At 41.7% G+C, this 26,030-nt stretch overlaps 1 protein-coding gene across 2 annotated transcripts in view; it reads right to left on the bottom strand.

Moving 5' to 3' along the window:
• Positions 1-1,196: 1,196 nt before the first annotated feature.
• unc5a (unc-5 netrin receptor A) overlaps positions 1,197-26,030 on the bottom strand; it is a 173,773-nt gene continuing 148,939 nt past the window's right edge. For both annotated transcript variants that reach the window (XM_088009693.1, XM_014970830.2), the window contains 5 exons: positions 24,877-25,110; positions 11,263-11,412; positions 9,098-9,262; positions 8,795-8,973; positions 1,197-4,674 (listed from right to left, as the gene is read on the bottom strand). In XM_088009693.1, the coding sequence (XP_087865819.1) occupies positions 4,509-4,674; positions 8,795-8,973; positions 9,098-9,262; positions 11,263-11,412; positions 24,877-25,110 (894 nt within the window). In that variant the 3' untranslated portion in view covers positions 1,197-4,508. The remainder of the gene's footprint in view (positions 4,675-8,794; positions 8,974-9,097; positions 9,263-11,262; positions 11,413-24,876; positions 25,111-26,030) is intronic.

Here is a 26,030-nt window from a genome sequence, read left to right as displayed (position 1 = left end):
CATTTCATACCAACTATCTTGAATACATTTATTGTTCTCTTGTGAATCAGTTTATTTCTCTGTTTGGTATTTTGATGAATATTGAAGATAATAATAATAATAATAATAATAATAATACTGCATTACATTCTAAGAATTTTGCACCATATTAGGCTTGACTATAGATCTGATCCCTGAATGTGAGCAACCTCCTGCTGGATTATTAACCACGTTCTCTCTGTGTATGGGAGATGCGATTTGACCTATGGTTGATATCAATTGTTGCCTGGAGACTTTTATTGTGCAACAATAATCACAGAATGGAAAAGTACAAAATGTGGAAGGCAGAAAACGCTGAGGGCCCTTTGAAGTCGGTTACTTAAAACGAGAGATTTTCCAAACGACAAATAGCTGAAACATCCAAAATAACAAATAGAATCACTAAGTCAGAGAACTGCGCAGCGTCTCTGCAACGAGAACCGAGTTTAAACTCGGCGGTCCGTTCTGAAGTGGAAATTTTGTGCTGACCTTGCACATTTGTTGCACAAGTGTTCTTTACTCAAAAGTAACTTTTTTTTTTTCCTCCAAAATATAACACCGTTTATGTTGGAGGTTTGCTGAAAAGTAAAAGATGTCATCATTTGCTTCTCGGTTACAGACGTATCCCTGATTGTGACCGGCTGCCTTCTTGTCTAACAGTCATCTATGTGAGCTTTGCTTTGCTCTGACTTCTCAGTTTTACTGCTTCTGCATCAAGCTATTGTTTTAGACATGATGGCAAAGTTAAACCATCAGATGCTGAGGTGTTTTTTTGTTTTTTTTTAATTGGCTGAACCTTTCAGCTTAAATGTCACTAATTTCAACCCATCGTTAAAATAGTGGCATGGATGTTTTGGGATGGAGACAAATTATCTGATGAAAATGAATGAATTATCCTTTAAAAAAAATCTTGGATGAATATGTTGACTGCCTATGCGTAATATTATAATTTCATTTTCTGCCAGTAGAAACTGCTGCTGACTTTGCAGAAATTGCTGACGTGGGTGAACATGGATTTGTTTCTGTTTCTGCTTTAACTGGGACTGAATGTTTTTGCTGGACTTGGAGAAATTAAGCAAAATAACATAATGAAAGTCTTAATAGTTGTTTTAAGACGCCCTTTACACGTGATCTTTTTTTATTATTACCCGTTTTAATGTAAAGAATCCAGTCCTTGATGTAACAATATATAATTTATTTACAACAATTTCCGATTGAATTACTATACATAGGTTTTTGAAATGTCATAGATAGATATATATACATAAGGCCAAGTAAATACTTGAAAGCACTTAGAAACGAATTTCCAAAATTCTACCCACAAATCCATAACATTGTCCAAAAGTACAGAAAATCTCCCTTAGCAGAAGTTTTTCCACTGCCACAAAAGTTTTGACAACAGTTTACATTGACGATAAGGAACACAAAAGGTTTTTTTTTTTGTTAAAAAAAGAAAAACTCCAAACAAAGAAAACAATAGAAGGATTATACAATTGCATAAGCGCTGTGGCATGTAATAAATACAGCATTTTTGACTTGCAGAAAGGCAAGGGACATTGAACCAAGGAACTAAATAGAAAACCATTCACAAGTACAGAAGTCTATTGTTCTTAGTTCAAAAAAGAAAACAGTTCAGTCAGTGACAGGGAGGTCTGCACACACACACGCACACACACACACACACACACAACACACACACATACTTAAATATGCGCACGTCCTCCACACCGAATAGTAATGAGTGACAAAGAATACAGTGCTGAGATGCATCACAGGGTGAACTGACAGCATAAACCCTCGAACAAAGCATTTGTGTTACAGACACGACGGGTCTTCCACAGAGCTATCAGTCTGAGATTTTATCATGAAGTAGCCGGTGTTCATCACACAGTAACTGCAGATGTGCTGCGTGACTCAGATGTGAAGACAGATGCTGTGCAACATCACTGAAAATGTGCTTAGGCAACACATCCAAGACGACGACGAGGGTGCTAAAACTTCCCGAGCTACAGTCTGACTGTACAACTACCGCGGCTCATTTCCTCCCCCTGAACATGCTGCTGCCTCGACGGCGTCCGAGGACTGACGTCCTCCGGCGATTAGCCTCGCTGACTCACCGAGAGCGTCGGCGACTGCTTCCACCTTTGTGTTTAAATGCTTTCCAACAAGTGGCGGGAATGAAAAGACCCAGGATGAGAGCAAACAGAAACGTCCTGCGAAAACGGCCTCTAAACCCTTAACACTGCAAATCACTGCTAGATCGCCAAAGAACAGGATATAGGCAAACACGTCACGGTTTTTAGACTTGACAAATGTTGCGCCAGTTAAGTGTTGCGTTCTTCTTTTTTTTTCTTTTTTTTTTTTTGGCTTCATATTAAAATATAATTTACATTTGTTTACAAAGTGATCAAATTATGCATCGACTTTCAGAAGGAAAAGAAAAAAACAAAAAGCTAAACGATGGTAAACTGACTGATTCTGTGAGTACAAACGGTGTCAAAACGGTTCTGATGGATACAATATGAGGATGTGGTGGACTCAAATGATATTCCTAAAACTTTGGTTACCAACTCTGCTGATATACAGTATGCAAAGTGACAGCACGTGGCTGGTATAGAAAAACTATTTACATATTACAATGTGGCGATGATTGGGCGTAATCATCTTTTTTTTTTTTTTTCTTTGAGGGAATAATCCAAGGGTTCTCAAAAAGGTAACATTGGATTTTTATGGCATCTTCATATAAAAAGGGGTTGAAAGTGTTTATAAAGGGGTGGAAAGATCTGAGTTGCCATGGGAAACAAGTTTTAAACCCGGTGAAAGAAAAACAGGTGCTTTTTTTGCTTCTCCCCCCCCCTTTTTTTGTTTACGAAAGAAAAACGTAAAGGTACATTCCAGATATCTGACAATCGCAAAAGGAATCCGTTGAAGTTTAAAGGCTGAGACACGGATGGCGGGATGGAGAAAGGGCCTTTCCTTCCAGCTTTAAACAGACAGCTTCACATGCAACCCTGAGGCAGACAGAACTATGGCTAGTTTGGGATTGCTCACACCGTCTGTGAAGTGCACTGCTCAACCTGTGGGGTTTTCATCGAGCTCTGTTCATGACTTGACACATCCATTACTAAGAAATTACTGTGGAAATTAATGCTAAAAAAAAAAAAAGGGAGAGAAAACACACACTTTCCAGCGTTGCTTTGGACAAACAAAAAGACTGTGGGAATTTTTGACTGAGAGACGGCTCGTCTCTGATGTGGAAATACTGTTTGCCGCGCGGCAAATATTGAATTCCCACCAAAATTGCTTTATAAACAACATAAACAAAGCTGCACAGTCATCCCTTTCGACGTGACTAATCTCGTGACAATTTTGAAGAATTTGTTTTCAGATTTTTCTGTGGCAAAGTGCGCTACATTATTCATGTAGTTTAATAACCCTTTTTCTTTTTTGGCCAATGTTCGCGTGCTGGAGAATGAATGTAATCAAGGAGGTGAAAAATGTCACTTTTGACGACATTCGCTGTTCGCATAAATGCAGTGAGAACGCCTCTTAGCGCTTATGGCTCCTTCATTAGCTGAGAAATCTAAAACGCACAAAAACAACAGCCTAAAAAAAAAAAGCTTAACACGATGAACGATCAGAGTAACGTACTGCACGAGATGAAACAAAATCAAAGGACTTCATTCTCAGAGTGGAGATGCACTATCTGCTCTCCTAAAGAAGAAAGGTTCCAACCACACACACGTATTGATTTCGAAGCAGAAAAAGCTGCGAAGCGTCTCGCTGAATCAAGATGTCTAGATGTTACATTCACAGTAGTGATACCGGCTGGACTAACACAAAGAAACGGAAAAAAAAAAAAGAAAAAGCACAGACCATGATGAGACGGGACTTCTGGGGCATACAATCTGCTTTCAAACCTGCAGCGTGCAGGCGGTGCTACGCGCCGTCGTGGTCGCTCACACGCAGGACAACGTGTCTGAGATAATGTCATGGTCACCTGCCAATTGCATATTTCACCTGAACTGACTGACCGGCCCTCCTTGTTATTCCGGGCGTAACGCAGGTTTTTCCGAACCAAGTTCATAAAAGATTGAGAGGAATTTGCAACATCGGCTGTAAGTTAGAACATTGCATTTGCATATTGCTCCTTCTTAGCTCGCTGAACAAAAAGTGAAAGTGATGTCATGTTTAAAATATCGTAAAACCTTCTGACGGAGAAGCACGACTCAGCCTTCGCCCTAATGAAATCCGTCGTTTACAGACGTCTCTTACTGTTTTGGGGGTGTGAGTAAAAGGACACGATCCTAGATAAACTTTCCGCTATTTCCTAAAAATAAAGAAGAGACACATTGGGACAGCGCTGCTCTTTGTTTCCAGCTGCTCTTAGTGTTATGTCTGCATGTTGCTGTGTTCTGCACCAGCCTCTCTCTCTCTTTCTCTCTCTCTCTCCTTCTTCTTCCTCCCTCTCTTCTCTCTCCGTTTCTGGGTTAGCATTCGCCGTCAGAGACTAGGAAAATCATGGCCTCCTGTTTGCCGATGTCAGCCATGACCGTAGCCAGCTGGTTGATGTTGCCGCTGTGGAAGTGCTGCGCCTCCCACAGGTCCAGGATCACAGAGGTCGGGCTCGCTTTGGATGCAAAGAAACTCATGTGTCTGCGGAGCAAAGGAGACGAGAGGCAGAGGATAATGAGAGATCAGAAAAGGCAGCTTTGCATTTTCTCTCCTTTGGAGAAGTGGTAGTGAGAGAGAGAGAGGAAGAGAGAGAGAGAGAGAGAGAGGAAGAGAGAGAGAAAAACCTTTTCAGCTGATATTTTGTGGCGCTTCTGCGGTTTTTGTAGCTCTGTCAATGTCAGCTTTTGTTCTGCACCACGGCACTACATCCCAACCAGTTCTGCCTCTTGAAGCTGAAACCAAATCCAAAATAGTAAATGTGGACCAATGTGTTGGCCTTCAATGCCGCATCTCAAACTGAAAAGATTTTTGAAAAGCCCAACCTTTGAGTACATGTATTCAGTCAGCACAAAATTATTATAAATAAATAAAATCCCCATTGGCACGATTTCTGGTCCTCCTAGCCCTCTTTTAAAATAAAGTTTCAACAAACCTCTACATAGTAATCCAAGTACTTTTCAGTCAAATAGCATCTTTCACAGATAAAAACTGCAACGTGCGTCACAAACACAGAGAATGCTAATTTTTGCCAATTTTCTGTCCTACCATAGCAAACACGCGCCGGGAGTTTCCTAATCACTTCTGCGACTTTAACTGCTTTGACCAGGTGGGATCAACAGCAGGAACCTTTTCCACACAGTAGTTTTCCAGCACCATTTATTTCCTCACTGCTTCTACTCTACATTTACAAGGAAAAAATAAATAAATGACCGGGGTAGACGGGAACCTTTGGGTGGAGTTTTGGAGAGGGAGTGCTAAGGATGTGGAATTTCACATGAGTAAATATCCTCAGTTCATATTTTATCTTTAGCTGTCAGTTTTAAATCACTAACACATGGCTACAAATGAAGCAGTAAATTCATTTTTTTTTTTTTTAAAGGACACAGTCAGAGGAAATCATGGTAGAAACAACCAGGATAAATGAAAATTCTTGGTGCAATAGTCCAAACTTGCCTTGAGATCCACCAATAAACACTCCAGGTTGAGTTAGCTTGAAGCAAATAATGAACACTTGAACCATCTTATTGTGACAGGAGGAGCTGTGACACTGTATGATTTCATTTGGGTGTTTCTGCTCCACAGACTGCCTTGTTAGAGTGCATGGCATTGTGAAATCTCTGAAATGAAAACCTTAAATAAGGAGTATTATGTCAAATTGATTTTTTCCTAGCTTTGCACAGCGTGGCAGCCATTCACTCACAAATCACCGCTCCTCTTTGGAGCTTGAGTCCCTTTGCTGATTTTCTCCCCGCACAGCTCCATCAGACTAGCGGCAGCAGCAGTTAGCAAACACCTGGTGGAACTGCACACCTGCTGAGCTAATTGTACAAACTACATCTCATCTGCTAAACACGCTAGTAAACACCTTAATGGAAAGGCATTGTGGGAAAGAGACGGAGCTTCTTAAAGAGACGAAAGCCAATTGTGAAGTCAGATTTCTTATGATATTTTGTCACCTTCCCAAAAAATAAGGGTTTCAGTCATTAAGATGACTTAGGCCGTTATTTTAGTGAGGTGACGATTTGATACATGCAGCATTTTCATAACAGCTGAAGGTAAAATAGTTACTTGAGTGTGCTATAAAATGTCCCTATGTGCTTTTAAATAAAATTCTGGCGGGCCATCGGGTCTTCCAGCTTTGAGATTGATCCAAACTGTACGGCCCAATCAACACGCTACTAGACATCAGACATGAAACCAGCCTCTTTCCATTTCAGTCCACAGGCCTAATAAATCCTGTGATGTGAGTTGAATAAGAGAGATGTCTCTCGCTCTAAATGAGAGGGAGAGATTGTACTCCTAGTCTGTGAGAAGTCACATTAGGATAAAACTGCTGAGATATTGACAGAAGAGGCTTCGGCAGAGTAAGACTACCAACAATGATGTCACCTAATCAGGATTTTTCTTCTTGACTGAATAAATGTAACGCATGTTAAAGATTGCTTTCTCCCTTATGTTGCTACTCTTCCAAGAAAAAAATAACTAGTTTTAAGACTTTTTTTTTCTTTTTTTAAAAACAACTTTAACAATAGCGAATTTGTCCACGTGTGTTAACTGCGTAGCCTTCACCGAGTTTTATTTGATGCTGCAATTGGCCCCCAAATCTCATACGGCAAATCCTATATGAACTTTTGACAGTTAAGTCGGATGTGACCTTTTTCGTCACCTTCCTCGATCAAACCCAATCAATGACAACAAAGCGGTGGCCCCGGCCGGCTGCAGTTTTGATGTCGTGCGGGACCTGATCCCCGCAGTAGCTGAAGACGCTTGTTTGATTTAAAAGCCTTTTTCTGCTCTCCAAATGTCCAGGGTCTTGCACGTATGACATTAGAAGAGCAACACACACTCTGGAGTGTTTTATTTATTTTTTTTGTAAGGGAAGAGACAGACAATGAGATGCGTTTTAGAAAAGCCAGAGAGTCTGTTGTTTCCTCGCGTCTGCCTGCTGGAGCGTTTCGTTGACGGCTACGAACATGCGACTGCTTTGGCTGTACACGCAGTGCCGACAACACTGTGTCATTTCGGGCCAGCTGGATTTTATAGCGCAAACGACTTCCTGAGAACAACAAAGGCAAGTGTTGGTCATCAAAAAAAAAAAAATATCTAGAGATGAGCTTCTGTGTCATTAACCAGATTTAAAAAGAAGAAGGGAAAAAAAAGAAAAGCAGCCTGGCGTCCAACGCGTCAGCCGTGCTTATTCACCTCGCTGTGTGAAACCCCGGCTTATCTTGTGCAGCTCAGACACAGACGTTAGCTCAGTCTTGGGAGAGAGAAAGATCAAATAAAAGGTTCTTGGCATTTTAAGTTTTATTGATCGGTCCTGTTCCGCTTGGTCTGAACGCTTTACGCAGTCAGAGACAAACACTGAAATACAGCATGACAGAATGCCAAGCAGCTGCCGCCTTTTCAGGAAAACATGTTGTTAAGGACAGATCAAACAACAAAGAAGTTGTTCCTTCCTTAGGACCTAAATGAGAATTGATTATGTTGAGCTGAACGTCGCTAATTAAACCTGCAGCACATCAATTCCAGGCTGGAATTAATTGGGGTAAATAAAGTTGATTGGACAAATTAGGTGCTCCTATTTGATTTCATTACGAGGTAGAAATTAAATTGGCGGATAGGGGATCAATGTCTGGCCTGACTCTGTTACAGATGCTTGGGTGATAAAGTACAGTAACCGGGAGAACAAATTGGACTGAGGTCGGCACAGATCCAAAACTATTCCATCTCTCTGTGTTTTTTTTTTTTTTTTCCTTTTCTTTTCGGTCGCTGATGGGCAGCTAGCTTGCAGCCTTTCCAATTACAGCTGTTAAGCAGGATGTCGCAGCCAGAAGTTTAGCGGCAGACTTTAAGCTGCTTACCTGTTTCTGAGGGAAAAGGGAAGACAGGGGTCATGTTTTCTTGGAGGAATGATAGCTGTATCCATCAAGTCCGCATTAATCCCATAATGTTAGCTGAGTCGAAAGAGGATTAGTTTGCTAAGGCATTACCTTGTTTACCTGAACTTTAGAGCGAACATGGATGCACTTCACGTTCATTGATGGTGAAGAGTTTTACAAATACAGAGAAAAAAAACAAAAAAAACATGAAACTCCGGTTCTGTTTTCTAAACGCAGTGCTGGGCTTTTCGACATTGTGTCACATAAAAATATACAAATATTTTTTTCTGGATTTTATGTACAACTGAGTGCATGATTATGACCTAAAATGAAAGAGGAAAGTTGGTTTCACATTTTTTTTTCCTTTTTTACAAATATGAATTTTAAAAGCATGGCAGTCATTTGATTCTGCAGCCTTTCTGAGTTAAATACCTTTCATTGCAACAAACTCCAGATGACTCCAAACACTCATGAAGAAAAGCATCCCCAAACCATGAAGCTACCCCGGCCATGTTTCACCGTGAGGACAGTTTAAAATTTAAAATCTTCTACTACCTTTAAAGGTTACTCCTTTTTACACTGATGTCTAACATTTCCACAGAAGAAGTCTGCATATCTGGGGACGCGCTTTATAGTTTAAGATGACTCTTTGCACGTTCTCTGATGCTCAGATCGGGTGATCGGATCACGTTTTAGATCATTACAAAGTTTGCATTTACCTTTCAAGTTTAAGTCTTTGTGCTAGCATTCTCCAGTCTGCTCCGTTGGGACAGGGCGCATCCAGGCTGCCGCAGATCTTCTGTCTGATGAGATACGGGATCTGAAAGGCGCTGGGCCCGGCCAGAGCCGTCGCATTACTGTCCATTAGCAGGAACTCGGAGTCCAGACCTCGCGTGTCCTGGTGAGAGCGGCCGAAAGACACAAGATACACACCTTTCTAAGCTCAGCACCAAAAACGGCCTGTGTGTGTGTGTGAGTAATCGAAACGCGAGATCGCAGCAGTTGCGTGCTCCGACTGTTACCTTGGCAATGTTAAAGTCGAGGGCAAAGCTCTGGCCCTCCCCCTCCACCTGCCACACGCACAGCTGGCAGGTGAGCTCGCAGGTGCTGAGGCTGAGCCGCTCCAGAGTGAACGTGCAGTGCAGGTACCGCTGGGAACCGTTCCAGATGTGGTAGAACGGGATCTCCTGCGGAAAAAACATCGCAGCGGCACAGTCAGGGCTGCGTGTCTGAAACAGGGCCGCCCACCTGTAACACGCCAAGATTATCATTAATTACGCTGACATAAACTGCGGTCATTAGGTGAAAATGGCTACAGGAGTGAAAGGGAACACATTTGCAGTTGCTGACAAATAGCATCTTGAGCAGCAGTTAAAAGATGACTGGCTGAGGATTACAGAAAGTGTCAAACTTGGAGCTTAAATGCTATGTCTGGATCACGGTTTCCTCTTTATCCATTTTTTTTAATTTCCTGCAACTACAGAGCTGTAAATGATGCTAAACATGAAATACGCTTGAAATACGCCAAGGGGCATGGATACGTACACATGTATGCATAACAGCTTGGAGTGTATGTGCTCTGATAGAGCTACGGTACAGCGTTTCGCCGACTTTATCAAGACTGACAATTTCAACATTTTTATTTCTGTTGCTCCATATTCATGCCTCATTTGCATAACCCAGGAGAAGCAGGGTAGTAATGCTGGGGGGAAAAAAAGAGAAAGTTTAAAAGAAAAAAAAAAAAAAGCCCTTCCCACTTTCCTCCGAGTTCAACTGCTAACAAGACCTCACTTGGAGAGTCAAGTGGGCCTGCAGTGCACGACGCCAACCAAATGGGGGCACTGTTACACAGTCGGACCATCGGAGGGCGGTGGGCGAAGCACGCAAACGTCTTCAAGCGGCTCCGGGGAGAGCAAAGGTCTTTCTGACTGTGCTGCTGAGCGGGGAACAACACTTCCAAATGAACAGGCGCAGTCCAGAGAAATAAGCCTCTGCTCTGGGTGCATTGTTGCAGCCCCTGCTTGCTTGGCACAGCCTGCGCGCTCTTTAGGGACCCGGTGCTCAGTGCTTACATAGTTACAGCCAGAACATTTTCTAACCCCCCCCCGCCCCCTTTGAATAGCCCTTGTGTTGCCATCGCAGGACTGCAAGGTTGCTGGCTGTGCAGGTAAAGAGAGCAGTGGAGGAGGAGAGAGGGCTTCCAAAAAAAATTCAGCCTGCAAACTATTTACATTCTGCTCCATATTTCATCCGAGCTCCCTTTGAGAGCAGCAGCTAGTTTAATCAATAAGATTGCACCTCTGGGTTAGAGCACACACACACACACACACACACTCACACACAAAGCTCTCATATACACGCTATTAAAACATGCACACAATATAATACCATAAATTAGTGAACTACTTGGGAAGATTTAGGAAAAAATAGACACAAATAAGCCCCTCGCTTTGAGTGGATACTGAATACAAGTTGGTCTAGAACAGGCCTAATTAAAAATTTGAGCTAAAATAAAAACACGTTTCCACAGAGAATAACAGGCCATTAAAATTAATTAGTGATAACAAGTTGCTTCTAAATAATGTAATAATCTAATTCAAAAGCAAAAGTAAAGAAATCTTCTAAAACACGTGTCAAACTCAAGGCCCGGGGGTCAAATCTGGCCTTTGGTAGTTTTGAATGTTGCCCTGTATAGACTCCAGAGTCCAAGTTACATAAATCGGTCCCTCCAGTTTCTCGCAACTCCACAATTGTAAAAATTCACGCAAAATCAACAGACGCCGGCATTGTTTTACGGACATTGTTGCGAATTTTATGCAAAAATGGCCAAAAACGTTGGATTTAACTCCCACCTGCAGGTGGCAGTATTCCTTACTTTTTTACTTATTTTGTGCGAGTAACAAGCTGCATTTATACAAAAGCACAAATATTGTAAAACTCAACATTGTTTAATTTTACGAATGCAGAGTCAGATCTCCAATAACATTTGAACAGTTTGGGTTTCATCAAAACATCCTGGCACAAACCGGCCCATGAGCACATTCGTGATCTCGTTACGCCCCATAAAGAAAGAGTTGGACACCCCTGCTCTAAAAGCTGATTCACTAATTTGACAGATTTAGTCAGGCACCAGAATTACATTTCCTGTTCCCCGCTGCCCGTCCAGAGCGACCCCCGCCCAACACACCTGGTAGCCGGCTAGCAGCTTGCTCCTCCAGTGCGCCTGGGGCATGTCGTGGATGGAAAGGCGCAGGTTGTGGTAGCTGTCTTTGAAAAGCAGGACGTGGGGCTCGTCAATCAGCCGACCCCCGAGCTGCCTCTCCATCTGCATCACCTCCTGACGGGAGAGAAAGTGGCAGAGAGAGAGTTATCAGAACCGATAGGGGGACGGGGGGGGCAACATTCGCCGTCAATAATCATGCAGGTGCAGTGGAAACGTGTAAAAACAATCTATAACCCATAACAACTTGCACTTTGTTTCTCACTCGCATGCAGAACCGTTCCGTTGGAAAGAAGAGTTTATCCACTCACACGCTGGCAGAGATAAAAAGGACATCACATCAAGCCTATTGAAAACTTGGACTCGTACAGACACACACACAGAGCCTGACACACACACAGCACCAGCCTGAGGCAGGGGTGTGGAACGTCTTAGGCTCGGGATATTGTGTTCCTGTATGCGGCCCCGAAGATTGGACCAGCGTGTCTCCGCCGAGCTTTTGTGTCCCCCCAACAAGGCTTAAGCCGTGCCTCACAGTTTGCACGGCCGGCTTCCGGCTACAGCATTTGCATGCAGCCGCTGCACCCCCCAGTCGGCCGGCTACCTGGGCTGTGATTAAGTAAGTGATCGAGCCATTAGTCAACCGCTCATTGTTCTCGCATGGTGAAACTCCTTAATTTCATTTTTGTTTTTGTGCCAGGAGAGATTTGTAGATGCATGCTTAATATTTTAATCTCAGTGGGACTTGCTCAGTGGACCATTTGTCGCCATCCAAATGACCATCTGGAATGACATGATAATATCCGCAACATCTTCCTCAGATTTAATTTTATTCGATTTTAGCTGGATGCTGTATGAATCCCTAAAACTGATTTTTTTCCCCCCCAAATATTCTGTGGTACTACTTATTAAATTAGGGCTTTGCATATTTTCTTCTGTGTAAATATAATAGTTTACAAGACTTTCAGCTCCCAGTCCATTTTGTTTAGTTTTGCATAAATTCACAGAATCACCATGAAATGACTGCATTTTTAACCCTGTCAGGATAAATGGATCTTTTAGACAGCGGTAACAGGAATAAAGTCTGAAAATACTAATATTTTCAGACTACCCAATTTTCTTTTCCCCCCTCCATTTCTTAAACGTAAAAACAGATTCCACGAATCCCTCGTCATTTCCAGACAGTGAAGTAACTTTGATTAAAACAGCAATAAAAAAAAAAAAAATAAAAAAAAAAACAGGCCTCTGAAATTAGCGATGTGAGCAGCGTTTCCAAAGAAGATGTGTTATTTGAATCTGTCTGATTGGCGAACAAGATGGCAGCAGGAGGGAAAGCAGCCAGAATGAGCCTCAGAGTCTCACAGATAGACGCATCTGAAAGACGACGGCACCGAACGAGAGACGCGCGTATAGACGGCGGCCATATGCTGAGTGCGACATGCCAGAATGGTTGCCCGTGGTTGTGATTTCAGCAAAGACATCTAATTAAGGAGGAGAATGGCTGTAATTTCTGTGCTCACAACACTGATTCAATTTTCTGCCCCTTTCCTCAGGAATAAGCCAGACTGATTCCAATTATAATGGGAAGGAATCTGTTAATTATCCAGTTGGAATCTCTACCTGCTAAACTCGACGTCCTTCACCGAATGGGCAACTCCGGGTTCAAGCAGGGGACCCGAGCATTCATGTTTACTCAACGCGTTGTTAGTTTCCGTCTTATCTTCTCTACGTTGCGCCGCTTGCTTTGAGTCATCCTAATTATTTGCTTTAAATTTTAATGCACGATTATTTAGCTGGAATGCGCTGCCTTTGTGATGCTACCGAGCTCATTCTCGCAGAGAGGGGAGGTCGGACATTGGCTCTGAATGAAAGCATTGAGGTCTAATGAGTTAATAACAGAGGGCAGTGCTTTCTCCACTGAAAAGCCCCCCTGCTATTATGTCTCTTAAACATACAAAAGGCACATTATGCAGGCTTCCAAAGAGGTTCATTTAAACAGTTCTTAAGCACGATTATTTGTTGGTGGGGGGAAGATTAGCATTGCAGATTAGCTGTAGGGCTTTGATCGGGTTTTGACCTATAGGCACCGATCTATAGGTCCGCTTGCAGGAGAAAGAGCGCAGAATGCCAATTATCTTATTACCAACATCTCACTGCAGCAGTGAATACTAAGTCGAAATTGGAGCAGTTTGTCAGTTTAAGCGCTGACATGCAGGAACTACAATCAAAACGGGACTCTGCAGTAACACACAGCACGGCGTGACGCACCTCCTCCGCCTTTTAGGTGTGGCCTCCCACTTAGCTGTAGGTCAGTTCATTCCTCTATTCTCAGTCAACCCACATGTCGCCATTTTCCCCTTCCTACTGTAATCCAAGGGAGGGACAGATTATTGGCAGAACTCGGTTATTCCAAAAACGAGTTGATAATAAATGAATACGTGTTGTATCTCCTGTTGGCAGCTGGAGTCCAGTGAAAAATAAAACGTGACACATCACTCTGAGAACTTGAGCTTTAGATAATCATATCAGGAGGAAAGAAAAGTATTTAAAATAAGTTCTTGTATTTCAGGGGTTTTTTTAAACAACCGGGGCCAATTTACCTTTGACTTCAGTGAATAAATAATTAAGAGCAAGGCTGCAGGTTACTTGGAAATTGGATTGATTGTGTCAGGTGTGTGTGTGAGACTTCATCCAACGGGCTGAATACATTATTGGCATTGCAATATTCATAACTAGGAAATAACGTCGAACAAATGCTGCATTCCAAACAGTCTCTAGCTAACATTTGGATGATGATGATGATGATGATGATATATTGTGCAACTCTTGCTTTGAGGCTCCCTGTTTTTGGAAAAAAAAAAAAAAAAAGTCCATCTGAATAAAATTTGGATTCGTTTGCAGGATTAAAAACGTTGCTCAAGTTTAAGCTCAGACTTTTTTTAAAGGCACAAAAACGCTCGTCAGGTTTGTTAGAATTTGTGTATTAGTTTATTTCTAAACCAAATAGCCTGGAGAAGATGGCTTCTTTTTCAAACAGGATTTTTAAAACATGGACAAAACAATCAGCACCTGTTCAAACTTCAGGCTGCTTATGTGTATTAGGGGCCTGTGAGTGTGTGTCTGTGTGTGTGTGTGTATCTGTACAGGATTTCAACATATGTTGTGGACTAATAGCCCTCTTTACGCCCCATTATCCTGATAACAAATGACAGTGTGAACTGGCTAATACATGAGGAGCTAAAATTGACCACGCTATTTACTCCTTCTGAGCAAAAACAATGCACGCTTTCGAATATGCTTATCCAATCACACATTAATCACCTTGGAGCTGATTTTGAGTTCATTCGCATTCTCTTCAACTATAAACACGTGGAGCAACGGACGCATTAAGATGCATGAGACGAGCGAGAAATTCAAGAGAGAAGCTCCCTTTTGTTCTGAGGGAATAAAAAAAAAGAAGAAAAAAAAAAGCTCTCGGTGTGTGTGTGTGTGTGTGTGTGTGTGTGTGTGTGTGTGTGTGTGTGAAGACTGTGAATTCAGAGTCCAATAGAGCCAAGACCACCCCGGCATTCAACGAGCCTGGCTAAAGAGAGCAGGATGGAGCGAAGATGGAGTGAAAAGAGCACGAGAGACAGAGGGAGCTTAACATTTGTGTCTCCAGGTCACTAAAGTGGCCAGCTTTAGCAGGAGAGATAACAGGATTACTGCAATCACGGCCAAAGTTTTCTATGACTTCAACCCTTTTCATTCCCACTCCCTTCACCACTCCTCCTCGCTCCGTTCCCCCCTCTCCCGCCCCCCCGTCCTGCTGGCATAGACCGGAGCTGGAACTGTGATGGACTGGGGCCGGGCTCCACTGGGAAACAAGAGACACTCGTACAGCTAATCTCCTCAGCCTGGTGCTGACAGAAAGAGGTTAGTGGCTGCACCAAATTTTCTCTTGCAATGAAAAAAACTAAACAAAACAGTCAACTGTCAGGAAAAATAAATAAATAAATAAATAAATAAATAAATAAATAACTCAAGCTAAACAAATCAAAAGTATTAGCAAAGCCCTATAATTTGAGACTTGCACAAAGCTGCAGCTTTTTCCTTCTCATTGGAAAGGTCAAGCTCTTGGTTGTGGTCTTCTCTTGTACTGGCTTTGTGTATAATAAACTGATTAACTTAACCAGCTCTGATGGGGATTACGAGCTGCGTTTGATCAGTTAATTAGTCAAGCTACATGCTGTCTGAGACGCAGAAGCTGTAATACCCTTATAAACTCTCACCCAACCCTCTACTAATAGCAACACTGTGCCCTCGTGTCTAAAAATGTGCCTTTGCGGGGCCTATCCATTTCCAGAGCAGCTCTTTTCAGGCAAATGTATTTGTTTATAGAGAGTAGGCTGGCTATGTGGGCTCCATAAATCTGTGTATTTGTCAGCAGGATGTGACAGGCTTTTCCTCTCTGACTGAGAGTCTATCAGTCTGAGCTCCAGTGGCCGTGCCCGCTACAGTCAACTCTGATTAATAACTACAAATAGAAGGGACTTGTCTGCTCAGAAATAAATGGGGACTGTATTTGCTTGGGAAAAGATGCACACTTCTGCCTGATAAATCACAGAGGAGGATGAAAGAGAACGGCAAGACGGGAGCACAGAAATATAATGTAGGAACAATTTCTCAGCTTGGCTCGGCAATAAAGCTGACTGCCTTGTTTTACTTAATGCCACCAATTACTCGCATGTGCTCTTCTGTCTCGTCTCTCCATCTCTCTGTCTTATCTATATGTATAATTTATTTATTTATTTTTGCTAGAATATCTGTGACTTTTCTGACAGATGGATAAAAAAAACCTGTTTGTATTACACTCTGCACATGCTTCCTCTCCATCTCTGACACATGAAAGCAGAAGTCTCCTCCTCAGATGTACTTGGCTGCTCTAGTGGTAGCAAAGAAAGTCATAGTGGGAGCACATAAACAGTTTACAAGCCTATGAAAACGAAAATCACAATAATCTCCAGAGGTCAAACGGCGCACGTGGGAATCTGCGGGCAATTATCTAACCAGTGTGACACGCAAATAAACATCCAATTTATATACATTTTACAATCACTGCATGGATAATAGTGACATGTTTTTAGGGTCAAACATTTTAGATATGTGGGGACGACACGGAGTTAAATGTTAAGAGTTTCTGCAGGTTACATTCTTGTAGCGTTTCATTGTGCACTGAAGCATTTTATAAACTGTTGGGATTAAATGATTCTGTGTTTTCCTTCTATCTCTTTTAGCTAGCTGCAAAGCTAAAGCTAAAGCTAAAGGAAACGACATGTTGGGAAACCCCTTCAAAGCTAAGATTAGAGGATATGACACACTAGGGAATGCCGGCTTTATCGCATAGCTTATATCGAGGTTAACAAAGGAGATCACAAAGTGTTCTTGGGTGCCATTTTGTTCTGCAGACAGCATGATCTATGGACCAGCTGTATTTTGGTATTACAGTGATTCTTGAGAATAGGGACAAAACAGGTCCTATGGATAAAGCATGAAATTTGAATAAAATATACACAAAATATATTTTTTTCAAATATCTAACTAAACTAACCTGGGTCATGTGAGCACAACAATGTATATTTTTCTTTTTTTTGCTGAATATTTTTTTATTTTAAACATTGTAGTCGGTGGATGATGCCTGTAAAAGCCCTTGTCCAGGAGCAGAACTCAATACATTCTTATAGTTTAAAACAATTAAAGAAATACTAAAATTATATATTATGACAATTAAGTATAAGTAGTCATATAAATAATTATAAAAGTATCGATAAATTGAATTAAAAATAATTTTTAGATATTTTCCAACTCCGTTGAAATTTGTCCTTAGTTTTTGTCAACACCGTCAGAAATGAAAAGAATGTAAAAAAATCAGGCATTATTGGGGGGCACCAGAACTTCTGAGGACCCCATGACGTTGTCTTTTCTCTTCCTTTGCTAGGAGGGCTAGTTAGCTCCGGTTAGCTTAAGTTATTCTTTAGTTTTTTCTTCTGTTTTATTCCTAAATTGTTTGTCACAACCATGATGTGTCAACTCCATAACTGACAATTTACAAAACTTTGATGAAATTTTGCGAAATAAAAGCTTAATTTTGGTAAACTGTAAAGATTTCATGGACCTGACGAGCTACAATATGGCCTCCTTCAGAATAACATCATATAAATTGAGGTAGTTTGGCATTTCGTCAACTCCGTCAGATGTCAACTCCGTCAGAGTTTTTCTGACTCTTTCAGTGAAATTGTTGTCAAATCTCACTTAAATGTGCAACTAATTCATTTTAATGTATTTTACATGAATTGCATTACTTCACATGTACCAAGTTTTTCATTTTACTCACTAGTTTGTCACCACCTTCAGTTCTGTGTCAACTCCGTCATGCACTGTCAACTCCATCAGATGGACTTTTTCTTGTTTTTTGTTTTAAATAATATTTATTTTATTTCTTGAGAAACATTTGTCTGTAAATTACGGAGCCCCCCAGGGGACATGGGGAATTTTTTTTCTTTTGCGTTCCCTCGCAAAACTTTTGCGTTCCCTCGCAATACTTTTGCGTTCCCTCACAAAAGGTTTTGCGTTCCCTCGCAATACTTTTGCGTTCCCTCGCAAAAGGTTTTGCGTTCCCTCGCAATACTTTTGCGTTCCCTCGCAAAAGGTTTTGCGTTCCCTCGCAATAATCTACTGATAAGTTCATGCGGCATAATTGATACTATAAGCCTTTTTTACGGTGGAAGCCGTACTTTCTGCTTTAATACAAGCTTTTAAGGTTTTTCAATGGACTATTGAGTTATTATCGCGGGGTAATAAGTCATCTGATTGTGTCTCTATTGTGTTCGTGTCTGAATGGTTTAAAGGGCTGCTTTCTGTGCCGTTCCATCTGAGCCTTAACAGACATAAACATGCAGTAAATAAATCGATTTTCAATCAGTTTTTTGCACCAAAGCGTTAATAATAATAAACACGTTTTCACTGAGGCTCTATAAGAGCAATATGAATGAAATAAGTAATTATTGATATGACAGGAGCAGCGGCTTTGACACCTGGTGGTGGGCGTGTCGATGTGGGAGTGACTGTCATGAAGTATGAATGGGAAGGTGACGCTGCTGGCTCGGTGTGTGAGGCAGCGGGTGAGCTGGGGGGTCAGTCCTCGCAAAGTTTGGAGCATAATAAAAATTTAAAAAATCGATAATTGTGACAGAACAAAGAAGAGGTTAGGAGTTGATTGATACACGGACAGATGAGATTCCCCGAGTTAATCCAGTGCGGCCGTCTGCCACCATTAGTTTGCTGTGTTTTATAATAATAAAACGTGTTTATTATTATTAACGCTTTGGTGCAAAAAACTGATTGAAAATCGATTTATTTACTGCATGTTTATGTCTGTTAAGGCTCAGATGGAACGGCACAGAAAGCAGCCCCTTAAACCATTCAGACACGAACACAATAGAGACACAATCAGATGACTTATTACCCCCCGATAATAACTCAATAGTCCGTGGAAAAACCTTATAAGCTTGTATTAAAGCAGAAAGTACGGCTTCCACCGTAAAAAAGGCTTATAGTATCAATTATGCCGCATGAACTGATCAGTAGATTATTGCGAGGGAACGCAAAAGTTTTGCGAGGGAACGCAAAAGTATTGCGAGGGAACGCAAAACCTTTTGCGAGGGAACGCAAAAGTTTTGCGAGGGAACGCAAAAGTATTGCGAGGGAACGCAAAAGAAAAAAAATTCCCCATGTCCCCTGGGGGGCTCCGTAGTAAATTGAGTAAAAATATCACTAATGGGGTATTTTAAAAATCATTTTAGATTTATTTTTGTCAGATGGTGATGACAAAGTTTTGGGTCAGGTCAATTAAAAATGTAATTTTTTAAAAAAAATTCGCAACTGGGAGCCTGTACCTTAGCATCTTCATATTTTCTAAACATTATTTGTCATATTTGCATACATAAGGTTGAGAAATAATTTTAAAAAAATATGGGAAAATTAAAACCCATTTTGTCCCTATTCTCAAGAATCACTGATTAATAAACAGAATTCATGAATTCAACTCACTGACTCTTCTTCAACCTCATACATCAAGAATTTAGCATGGGGAACGGATCAATTCCAGACAAAACATAATTAAAGAATTTAAAAATGACAAATTTGGGATTTTTATTGAAGTCAACTTGTGCGCGGTCAGTGTTTCACCTGCAGGGATAGTGGTCTTAGTTTACATCAACTGTAGGAATCAGGGAGTCGGTAACAAGATATGAAACTTCAGCCTGGTTGATTTTGAGTATTTAATTCAAAGGTGGGGAAAATGGACAGTAAAAATAACGAGGGCTGAGTCCTGCTCTGCAGCAGAACCTTTGTGGTCCAGGATTGGCTTAAAAGGGAACCAAGACCATAAACACACAGATCCTGTCCTGTCACAGTTTCACTGACAGACTGTATCAGAAAACATAATCATTTTTATTAATCCGTGACACTATCCAGAGGAGACTCAGTTCAAAAGCAGATTTCTGCCATCCTAGAGCCACTGAGCCATGCACAAGCTATTTGATACATTTCTGCAGTGCTGCCACATTTGCATAAGACACTTACTGACAAAAAGTCTGTGGTTATTAGGTTGGAGAAGTGTGTGGATCCACAGGGTGTCACTAATTATCTTCCATGTGAGACAGGTGTTGCATAACAGAACATGTTCCACCCATAAAGTGAATAAAGGACATCCGCTTGAACCGCTATAAAGTTCACTTTGTTTCGCTGCATTACATTCGCTTCGGATACTAACACTGGTTGAGCTTTCTGCACATGCAAAAATAATGTGGCGTCAAGTTCGTAAAGCAGCGTTCAAGTAAATAAAGTGGCATTCAAGATAAAGTTGTTATAATCTGCTGTGGAGCCGCCTCCACCGGGACTTTCTGTTAGATAAACTCTACTGAGAACTTTAGTCTCTTTCTGCAAACTGAGGATGTTTGGACTCCTGTCTACAACAGATAAGACACTGACAAGTGGTAACTCCTGCACAGAATCCCACTTTAAAAAAAAAAAAGAAACACCCTATAAGTCTAAAAACTACAATTGTATATTAGCTGCAGGGAAGATATTAGCTTCTAACAGAACCTCACTTCACAAACTCTGAGCTACTCCTTCATTATGTGAATAAAAACTAAGATTAAAATACTTGTTTTCCACTTTAACCTAGTCTTTTCATATGCGTTAATGTTTTAATCACGATTACTAAAGCTCAGCATGTACATTTATGTCATTTATGTACATTATACAAGTGTAAAACAAATGAAAACAAAAAAAAATCCCTTTAAACTCTAGGATTTTAAAATGTTTATATGCACCAAGTTTTATGAGGATGCAATTAAAAATTGACCACAGGGATGTTCTTTCATTTTACCATTACTATTTGACCAAGAAGCAGAGAACACACATGACCTTAAATATGAAAATATTAAACTAGGAACATATTATGATGCATGAATATGAATTTGAAGTCATGTGATTATACTATTTATTTTATTTATTTATTTGCATAAAAATCCATGTGAAAGTTCAGAATATGTCAGATTTTGGTCCTTTAGAAGATAATTTTGAACATGGCACTGCAGAATTAATGTAAAAACTCTAATATGTTCCATGCAAGATGCTAAAAGGGACTACTAATTATGTTTTTTAAAAAAGCAGAACAAAACAAAGCAATAAATAAAGTATTAGCTAATTAGCAAATTCATTGTAGCTAAACCAGGTGGGAGTATGAGGTTTATAGAAATTTAGTAATAAAGTTCTGGAAAAACTAAAATGTGTTAACTAAGAGGAGCGTCTACACAATGTAAAGAGAAAATATCTTAGCAGTTCATATAAAAGCAGACAGTTTGCTAAAGTTAAGCCGCATGAGTGAAGAAATACGAAAAAAAAAAATTGTTGAATTAAAAGCTCACGATGATCCCTCAAAAGTCCAAACACATTTCCCCTCCTTACAAAAAAAAAAAAAAAAAAATCTTATTTTGCTTCAACCTCTGAAAAATAAATCCAACAGAATGTGGGTGGCTTCTAAACCATTGTTCATGTTTGGGTTTTTTTGTTCTAAAGCACAACACTTGACTCCCAAAACGCAGACATGTGGGCGTTCGGGAATAACGCCTAGGTATCGACAAACCCAAAGATAATTTTGTCATCGCTCTGCTGTTCTGTGAAAAACATCCTCGGTTTTTCTATCCTTTGTACACAAGTCTGCGTGTGAAATTCAGAGCATCTCGGGTAAATTTTCCCTTCCTGAAGAGACACCTTCGTTTGCACCTTTCCGGTTAATTAGACGTTGCTGATAGCTGTCTGTGTGCCGGGCTGAAGGCTCGGTTCACCGCAGGTGCTTTTCTGTCAGTCGCGACATGGCGAAACATCAGTGAGGCTCTCCCACCGGTCTAGCTGGGAACAACCCGAGTGCACAGTGAGGGCACAACCAAACGGCGGTCATGTCGCCTCTGCTGCTGTGCCAGCCTTGGCTGGGCCCATCAAGTGTGGGACACACATTAAATATTAACTTAATTGGTCCCCGCAGAGCCCTGCTAACATATGGCAAGCATCAGACGGAAATGTCACCGTTTCCCCAGAGCTCCCGTACACTTAGGATCAAAGACAATACCATTGGTTCTAATCTGCTGTAATAGTGAGATAAGAGTGAGGCAGGCTTAAGTGTGGGATGCATGTGTGTGTGTGTGTCATCCTCCCTGATGGAGGCTTGTCAGAGCAGACTGACAGCCAGCGATGGAGGGAACAGCTCAGCCTTCTTTTTAGTCTCTGCAGTTTTCTTGCTTCAGAACAGCTTTTTTTCCCCCCTCCCACTGCCCACTGAACTCCCTTTAGAAGTACAGCTTGCTTAATTCTTGGAAACCTGCCTGAAAAACAAGGTGCTGTAGTCCTGTCAGAACATTCACATATAGTGAAGATGTACTACAGACTAGTACATCCACAGCTACTCCACTGTGCCACCTACTGTTGCATGCTACACTTAACTCTAATGGCAGCCCGAGTGAGGGACTAATCATAAAAGGTGCATTTTAAAGATAGTGATTAGTGATTAGGCCCGACCTCTCCGGGGAAGTTTAATCTCCACTCAAAGTGGTGAATGTACTCGCCAAATGAGCTGCTCCCTTTGTAATAGCACCAAGAGCAGCGTGGAGTCGAGATTACTAAACAGTGAGGGCCGCGCTTTAAATCACTCACTAAAAACTACAAAGCCCCGGAGACGCCGTGGCTTACCACAGAACCAGGTTGGTGTGAGAGACGGGCAGCTAATGCACTCAAGGGCGTCGGGGGAGACGCGGAATATGGCGAGTGCTGAAGTCAACAAGCTCAGATGTCCTTTTCCTGGCTGAGAGAGGCAGAACGAGAGCTAACTAGAGGAAAGGGCGGCGAGAAAGAGGGGTTTTTTTTGGCCTCTGAAAGCCTTCCTGCATCCAGTGCTGAACACACAAGGTCACTGCAGCAGTAATGCTCGAGCAAACTGCCACCACGTTAACTGATGATCTGACTGCCGGCGAGCGTATAGCTTGACATCCATCAAACAAATAGTTGTTGGATTTTTTTATTTTTTCTTAAATGTGCCAAATTTCTCACACGTTGCATTAGAAGAACTGTAAAGGCTTTAAATGGATTTAAAAGTGAAGAAAGAGAGATATGATGCCTTGCAAGAATGCACTTCTTCACATTTTGTTATATTGCAACCATGCTCTTTCTGGTGTAATTTATTGGAATTTTTAGTGGTAAAGCATCTCGAAATAGTACAGAATGGTGAAGTTTAAGAGATGCGTGGTTTTCAAAAGTTTTTACAGATTAGTAAGTAAAACTTTATTTATGTAGCACCTTTTAATACAAAATCAGAGAATTTCACAAGAACCAAAATCGCATAGAAAGAAAACAAGACAAATGAATAATTTAAAAAATATGTTTTCAACTGGCTTTCTGAGAGGCCACTCAACAGAACATCTTGTCTTCATTTGTCACATGTGAAAATTATATCACATGCAACCATTTGTGTTCAGTCCCCTTCACTCTGATGCCCTCAAATGAAACACAAATGACCCTGAGCATACAGCCTCCATTGCAGTGGGATTCTTCAGAACGAAGCACATTCCCATGTTAAAATGTGAATGGAAAAAATTAAGATCTCTTTGAGAACTTGTTGCTCACAGATGCTCTCCATCCAATCGAACTGAGTTAGTATCATTCAGGTGCTACGAACTTGCATCTTGCATGCTACTGTAGCATCTAAACAAGTGATTGTCATTTGCAGCAGATGCTCAAATCTGACAAAAACACTCCCCAAAATACGAAAAGTTGCAGAGTATGAGGAGAACAGATTAGAAACAGGAGAAAATAGGCATGCACTGCACTTGGTATCACCTTTGCAATGTTTACCATCATTATCTCCATCGCAAGAACTTCTAATATGATGCACCCCTATTGAGCCTGACTGCTTATCAAAGAAGAGACTAATGTTAATAATTCATCAGCTTTTCTTTGCTAAAATGCCACTAAAATACATTAAAGTTTGTGGTTGTAAGGTGACAAAATGAGTGAGAAACACTTTGGCCGCTGTGCGCCAGCAGAGGCATTTGCAGCCTTCACCTTATCATCATCTTCCTGACTTGTGTGCTAATTTCAGCGTGAACTCTGAGTGACTTCCACTGTTTATGTCCTGCAGGCATCGTGATGGTGTTGCACCTTTACATGCGCGGGTCAGCCATTACAGAGCAGCCGAAGTGGATTCTAGTGGAAGAGCCACTTGTGGCTGTGGGTGGTGACAGTGGAGGAGAGGAACAGCTTTTCAGAGTGACTGAGAGGTGTGGAGAGAGACTAAAGGGAGCACTGGGGGTTTGGTGGGGAAAGATTGGGACAGACTCTCCTTTTAATTTACTAATTAACCATGCAAATGAAATCTTAACAGGCTACTCAGAGGCAGTCCTCCAGGGAGGGAGCAAAGGCATTAGCGCTTGATTATACTCTGTCCATGTGGAGAGGGAAAATGGGAAGTAAAATATGTCAGTGCATAAAGTGTTGGAAAACTTATTGGCTTTCAGCAAATGGGCAGAGTTGAGGACATCCTTGAGAAGAACGAAAAAAACAAAAAACAAGTAAACATCCAAACAAAATATAAATCAACACCAATAATCACACCACATGAACAGCATTTCTAATTTGATCTCAGATCGTATAAATCTGTCGGCAATCCTGGCAACAAAAAAAAAAAAAACTGTTTAAGAAGTAAATAAATTCTCACACTGAAAGCAGCTGAATAAATCAAAGTTTCGTTTTAGTGCATTTATTCAGTTGGGGGGGGGGAAGAAAATTGCTTTTAAGCCAAGTCACCAGAGGCACGATTGTTGGTAGTCCAAATAATTTCTTTAAAATAAACGTACCTGAAGGTGGTTTTTAAATTTCACTTTGCGCTCGGTTTTTTCCGAGTGTCTGCGGACGAATGTTATTACAGGATGTGCTCGAATTAAACAAACGGGTAAACACTCGCTGAAGGCGGCGTGAGCGGCAGCTTACCTTGAAGACGTCCTGCGTGTCGTCCATGCAGTACACCCTGATGTTGTACTCCAGCGTGGAGCAGTAGGCGTCGGAGAAGAGGACGAGCCGCAGGCGCTTGGCTGCGCCCATGTGCAGCGACTCTCCCACCAGGGCGAAGGTGCCCAGCTGCTCTGTGAACAGGCGGCACGTCTCGGCCTCAAGCTGGCAGTAATAAGGCTCGGACACCAGCTCCTCCCCCATCAGCAGGACGTCCTGGAGGACAGGAGAAAAAGAAAACAAGATGTGGACGGAAGGTCAAGCACCCAATTTATGTAGGAGGGAAGGGTAATGTGTTGCCTGATGTACGCGTAGGAGTGTGTTTGCAAAGGGCTCGTTAGCAAAGTGGCGCCGCAGAAAGGACCCAAACTACATTGTTCCTGCGGTGTGGCATCAAAGCGAAAGGTCTTCGGGGTAATGTTACATAAAGTTCTAGGCAACAGTTCGGATCAGAGGAAAAGAGCAAATACTTTGTTCTTGCTTCAGATTTCCTTCTCACCGCAAAGCCGCTTACAACACGCCGACGTGAAGCCGCATCCTTCCTCACACGTCCTATAGAATACCCTCAGTTTACTCAATAATGCATGAACGAGATCTTCCACTGACATGAAAGAAGACCCAAACGGATTCCTGGCGAGAACAGATGGTTCTGGAGGAGGAAAAGGTCGCAGAGGTACGGGGATTATTGGGAGTTTGGAAATTTGCTTCTACTTGTTTGGAGAGTCGATACTTGCTCATTTGTCTGTAAAACAAACATTGCTGGGCTGCACAGTGGTACAGTTGGCAGCAATGTCGCCTTGCAGTAAGAAGGTTCTGGGTTCGATTCCTGGCCTGGGGTCTTTCTGCATGGAGTTTGTGCATGCATGGGTTCTCTCCGGCTTCCTCCCACAGTCCAAAAACATTGGCCTCTCCAAATTCTCCTTACGTGTGAGTGTGTGTGCATGGCTGTTTGTCCTGTCTTTCTCTGTGTTGCCCTGCAATGGACTGGCGACCTGTCCAGGGTGACCCCGCCTCTCGCCCAAAATGTCTCGCTGCAGATAGGCACCAGCAGCCCTCCCAACCCCACTAAGGGACAAGGGTGTTAGAATGAGATCTTCCAAACATTGCTGATTTCTGATAAAAACTAGACCAGCAAG

Source organism: Poecilia mexicana, unplaced genomic scaffold (assembly GCF_051168715.1).
Source record: "Poecilia mexicana isolate PSO_F unplaced genomic scaffold, ASM5116871v1 scaffold_10, whole genome shotgun sequence".
Lineage (NCBI taxonomy): Eukaryota > Metazoa > Chordata > Actinopteri > Cyprinodontiformes > Poeciliidae > Poecilia > Poecilia mexicana.
This window is presented reverse-complemented; position numbering and strand designations above follow the sequence as displayed.